At 40.5% G+C, this 6,000-nt stretch overlaps 1 protein-coding gene across 4 annotated transcripts in view; it reads right to left on the bottom strand.

Annotated features, from left to right (window-relative positions):
- Positions 1-6,000, bottom strand: part of APP (amyloid beta precursor protein) — a 189,705-nt gene that overhangs the window by 21,568 nt on the left and 162,137 nt on the right. For all 4 annotated transcript variants that reach the window (XM_057371847.1, XM_057371845.1, XM_057371844.1 and 1 more), the window contains one exon: positions 3,373-3,594. In XM_057371847.1, the coding sequence (XP_057227830.1) occupies positions 3,373-3,594 (222 nt within the window). The remainder of the gene's footprint in view (positions 1-3,372; positions 3,595-6,000) is intronic.

Genomic DNA, 6,000 nt, shown 5'->3' with positions numbered 1-6,000 from the left:
AAGAATGAAAATGCGTTGTCCAAATAGACTCATCACACTAAATTGGTACATGTTTGTTTACACTGACTAACTAGGCTTCATAAAGGCTACACATCCCACCTTTATCTAATKCTAATACATCTCAGAAGAGCAAGAGAGAATGTGTTTGCTTCTGTTTTCAAAAATGAAGTGCATCAAAAGCTGGTACAAACCAGCAGGTGAGGAGTGCTATGTGATGCTCAGCTATCACGAACATTGTTGAAGGGAGCAACTGGACAAATCATAAGRATAATATAGTACATTTACAGGAATCTCACTTTAGATAAACACTAGATACAGGCTCCCTGCAGGCTAAAATACAAAGCATAAATCACCAAACCCAGTTAGTCATTGGCAAAATGCCCTGAGGGCTTGGTAGTCTCAGAACATCACAGCTATAGGGGGGTCTGTTTGGGGTCAGCTCTGAAGATGCATTCTGTGTTGTAGAAATAGTTTCTTGACATTTTTCACAGTGACTCTGTAGGGTCCTTAGAAAGTGTTTTTTTGTCAACTTAATTTGTGTCGCAGCATGCTGGACATCCATACAGCCGTGCAAGTAGTGTTACCTGCTGCTTTGGATTAACTTCTGYAGACATTTCTAGGGAAACTACCTCAGGGGAAAACACGGAAGGAAATATTTGCAGAAAGCTGAGCTGCGCTAGACTTTTAAAGTCTATTTATTTTTAGACAGCTTTTCACTTATTCATCAGTAAAAGCAATTCTAGGAAAATGACCTGTTTCCATAAAACCTATCCTTTTAAGCATGCAGTTTAGATTGGGAAAATTTCATATGGAGTTATGAAACCTTAAGATTACATGGCAACATACCAATCCAATCCATTATTAATATTTCTGGGTGAAACCTGGATTAGATCATGGCCATGGAAGGAAACAAATAATAACAAATTTTAGTGGGGGGGGGGGTTGTGGTATTTTAACTTTATCAGTTCACTACAGGGAAAGAAAAAAAGAGAGGGAGAAAATGAGGTTAATTGTTATTTACTTCTTGCTATTTCCAAACCATATTATAAGAAGACAGMAACATGTTTTTGGAAGCAATGTAGACAAAGCCTGAAGTAAGACCMTGACCAAAGAAGAAAACAGCCATGGGAAGTGAAGAAAATGGCTCAGTCAGCCCTGGGATTGTGGAASAACAAGACAAACATAAAGGAAAAGCTGTGAAATCCCCCTTCAACGCTATGGGCAAAGGTACAGAAAAGGTCTCTAAAGAAAGAAGGTATTGCAGGCATGATCACATTAATAACACTGTGGTTTGGATAGAGGACAGAGAAGTGTAATGGGAAACAAGAAGGATTTGAAGAGGTTTAAGTCACCAAATCATTTCCACTTCTAACTGTGCAGACTTGAACAATTATAATAACAGAATTGACTGCTGCAGTAAGTTCATGATARATACAAAGGGTATGAAAAAATCAAAACTAAACCCCAGGAACTTGAAGGCATGAAAGAGTAAGTGCTGCAACAAACCATATACTCATTAAACCACAGAGGATTAATAATTAAACAGTATGTTATTCCAGGTAAGAAAGCTTTTCTTTATTTGCTGCCATACATTTGAAAAAAAGAACCATGCTCAATAAAGCTGTCTATGGGAATTCAGTGTCACTTTCCTATGGGTATGTCTGGGTGCACCTGTCTTCCTAACAACTTCTAAACCTGGTGTCTGAAATCAATATATATTGAAAGCTGGGAGGACAGACATCAGAAATAATTAATCCCCCCCCAAGTTTCATGAAAGCAGGCAGCAGGTATGGAAACTGATGCCCTGGAAGCCTCAGCTATGGAAAAAAACAGGAGCAAAAGCTGCATCTGAAAATTCCTGCAGGACAGACATGAGGCAGACTGCGACCTGCTCCTGGCAGACAGCCTTGATACGTATGCCAGAGCTACAGCAAAGCTGCAGCTCCTTCCCCAGGAAAATGCGGCTCAGCCTGCCAGCCTGGGAGCCATCTGTGCCCCTCACCAGCACCTGATGTGCTCCAGTCAGCTGCTCTCACTGCCTGGCATGCCACTTCAAGTGCCCTTCAGACACAGCTGGAGCCCTTCTCACCATTTGTGCTTTCTGGTTCTTCCTGCTGGCTGCTCTTTCCATTTGCTCTGCCTCTGCTCTTTTACTTGGTCCCTAACTTAGGCTGCTGACTCCTTGGCACTCCTGGTTTTAGCCCCACTCCTGAACAGCCTCTCCTTTTCCCCTCAAACCCCTAAAATCTGCCTCACTGACATTTGTCAGGCTCTTTTCTTTTGCCTGATCCTCAGCTTCTCTGACTCTCTGGGACAATCCAGTTTGACTGCAARACTAATTCTGACTCCACTGATTTTACCTGGCACCAACACCAGACCTGGCAAATCCACGTCCATGTCCCACATTTCATCTCCCATACACTCAATTGCTCAGTCACTCACACACTGTGCCTGAGTCAAACGAACTGTGTGTGGTCTTGGAAGTCCTCCTGAGAGAATGTACAGCCTAAGCCAGTGGTTTCAAAAGACTTGARGATGTTAATGTCTGTGCAGTTCAGCTACAAATCATTTGCCTGAGAAGACTTCTGCAGTTCCATGCTCTGTGTGTACTGTGGCTTTGTATTAACAAACTTTCACTGATGTGRTTAACTTAGCACTAGTAAGGGTGCAGTTGAACTCATAAAGCAAAACAAAGGCAAGAGGAGGAACTTAAATGACATGRCCAAAGTCCCTCAGGTTTCTGATTTATTGGGCCCAGCACCTAAATGAACTACCAATTCCAGATTATACGTGGATTATTCAAGTAGCATGCAGTCACTTCAATAAAGTAGCCCATGAGCAACATAAAATASCCCTCAGGAAAAATCTTTTCACTAGCCAGCTGCATTGATGAATGTGTAGGAACATTTCTGCAGTACATTTTAGATAACGAGTATGGAGTGAAATAACATCATCTGTCTGCTGGATTATGCTGGAACTGCAATCATTTTCATGCCAGCAAATAGAAAGTTATAACTTAAATRAAACACTCATTTCATCATGGCACAAATCTAACAACTTATTTCCCTTTGGTCACTGTCATGTATCTCATARGACTCTTACTCATAATCTCCTTGAATTTATCATAGTTTGTTTTTGAAGGCAAGTAAACCCAGCTCTGAAATTTATTGTGTCCAAATTACAGATTTTAGTCAGGACTTTCTGTTCCATCAAAGAGACACATCTGACATGGCAGACCAGTTCCAAATGCACATTTCATAATGCACATTCCCACTCACATAAGAAAAATATTAATTTTCAGGGAACAACATGAAGAGAAACCCCAAAGCTCAGCTCAGAATATTCTGTGGTTTCTCCCCCTATTGTACTTACCTTCATTTTCAGTATTGGCTGGAACAGAATCAACTCCAAATGGATGCCATGGCTGAAGGTCATCTAGGCTGAAGTCTCCATCCACTGGAAGAAGTTCAACTGTAGTCTTGGTTTCCGTCAATGAAGGCATGAGAGCATCATTTCCRTAGCTGATTCTGGGTTCGCTGATCATATTGGCCAAAACATCATCAGAGTAGTTTTGCTCTTTCTGAAGTAATTCATCTGCAAGGAAATTCAACGAAGAAATTACCAGAGAAAGAGCCAGCGTTTCTAAGAACCTATTTTCAATGCTGTTAAAGTAAGAATTCACTGTTGCGAGATTCTGTTTTCCTATGATRAAGTAAAGCATTAAGGCTTGGAACAGTCAAAACCCCATGATAAGMACTGCAGATAAGTAAGGCATTTTTTTGAAACATCAACCAGGATTGTTCAATAGTTTTTTACCAACAGTTCTACCACATAACAGATCACAGGTCTGTGCTATATACATACCTTGGCTCTTCTCAAGTATTTTGAAAAGAAGCACAAAACAATTCCTTTCAACTCAACATGCTGCCATAAGTTCAATTGGTGAGAGACACACAGAAAGGAATGTCCTTGCAATTTCTTCTTTCTCCTAAATGCTCACTGCCAAAGCTCATCACAGCTCTTAAATCCTAAATCTCCACAGCACTGTATTAAACTGTGTTTACTATAACATATCACATCTGAAAAAAACATTTGATTTTTTAACATATAAAACTTCATCATAACAGCAAAGTAGTTCTTTGTTAAGAAGCAGTAATAGATATCTGCAGGCAAATTATTTTAAAAGCTACTAGCACCTAAAGCTGTGCAGTAGTATCTACGCTGTGGAGTTCTTCTGGAAGCAAGGTGAGAACAATCAAAGCACYTCAACTCCATCAGGTGTATAGGACAGACTATTCAACTCCCTGTTAAAAATAAGCTCAGAGGTTGTGTGTGCTTTATTATTCCTATTCCCTTCTCACATTAAAGTTCCTCTACTCTCAGCGCAGGAAAGACATGGACTTGTTGCAGTGAGTCCGGACGGCCACAGAGTTGATTAGAAGGCTGGAGTACCACTACTACAGAGASAGGYTGAGAGAGATGGGGCTCTTCAGCCTGGAGAAGAGAAAGCTCCAAGAAGACCTTACCATGGCCTTTCAATCCCTGAATGGGGGGGGCTATAAAAAGATGAGCCAAACTTGTTATCACAGCCTTTTGCGACAGAACACAAGGGTGATGGTTTTAAACTTAAAGASAGCCAATTTACGTAAGATATAACAAAGAATTTTTTTATAATGAGGATGGTCGTAGATGCCCTGTACTTGGTAGCATTCAAGGTGAGKCTGGACAGGGCTCTGACCAAGYTGATCTAGTTGAAGATGCCTCCGATCATTGCAGGGGGGTTGGACTAGYTGACCTTTGAACCAGGTTGGTSCCTTCCAWCCAAAACTATYCTACAATTCCATTCTTAACCCYCCACCTTCCTTCACTGACATCTGTTTTTGGAAGAACAACACAYTATTTGCAAGTACTTTGAGGGAACTTGCTGCACAGGAGCACATTCAWGTAAGCAATGGCAGTGAAGACCAGTAACTGCTAATAAGGCACCACCAGTGCCACAGAGCTAAATAGTTCATAATAGGAGACTGTAAAGTTGCATTATGGGAGTGCAAGTGAGTACATGAACACACATATGGCAGCTGATGATACAATAGCTTTTATCAAGGCTGACTTCTCTGCACTTCATTAAGTGACTGTCACTACCTCACACCCACATCTCAGCCATATASCAAGTCAGAGAAATGAATCACCACTCTGCTGCTAAACCCTTTACGCCGCTTTATAGGAACTCATTTATTTCCTAGTAGCAAAAGTGATGAAGGGTATCTAATTYTCTATACACACCAGAGCTTTAGACCCCTCTGCAAAATCTTTTGAATGTTATGTTCCTCCCAGCTTTACACCATGAAGCTTCATACCCCAGAAGTCCACTGTAACCATAAGGCACCCTTTAAGGACCCTCATGACATCATGAGCACTACAGCTGCCACTGCTTCAGTGCCTCYATCAACAGTGTTGCAGTAGAGCTCTGCTCTGTCCTGCAGCTCTTAAAGGTCACCTTGAGACAGGTGATGAAATTCTCTACCAGCCCATAACACTAAATTCAGAACATCAAAAATAAACAAAATGYTGCAGCTTCAGCTCTGGGGCAAACAGAGGTTCTAAATCTGGTAAAACAATGTTTTGAAACAAATTTTCCAGTTTAAACAGCAATTGCTTGAGCAGATGGTAAGACTAATGTGTATACAAAATTTAATTCTGTGATTTAATATGTCCATTAGAATGACTTACTAGGACAGTACAGAAAGCTTATGTCAGTCACACTGAATTGCGTTTCTTTTCATGTACCATTTTACTGAAAATGGTATTATTTTATGACACCTACTAAATCTTCAGCATAGAAGGCAAATCTGCTTTTTGTCTCCAAACTGCATTTACACTACTCCTTTTTCATATTAAATCACCTCTTTTTATCAGAAGAGAGACAGGTGAAGAATCTTGATATTCTGAGCAGACACTATCACATGACAGATGTTAATTTTCATTAAATAGGGATGATGA

This window comes from Malurus melanocephalus, unplaced genomic scaffold (assembly GCF_030028575.1).
Source record: "Malurus melanocephalus ecotype Western Australia unplaced genomic scaffold, MMel_1.1 scaffold_159, whole genome shotgun sequence".
Taxonomy (NCBI): domain Eukaryota; kingdom Metazoa; phylum Chordata; class Aves; order Passeriformes; family Maluridae; genus Malurus; species Malurus melanocephalus.
This window is presented reverse-complemented; position numbering and strand designations above follow the sequence as displayed.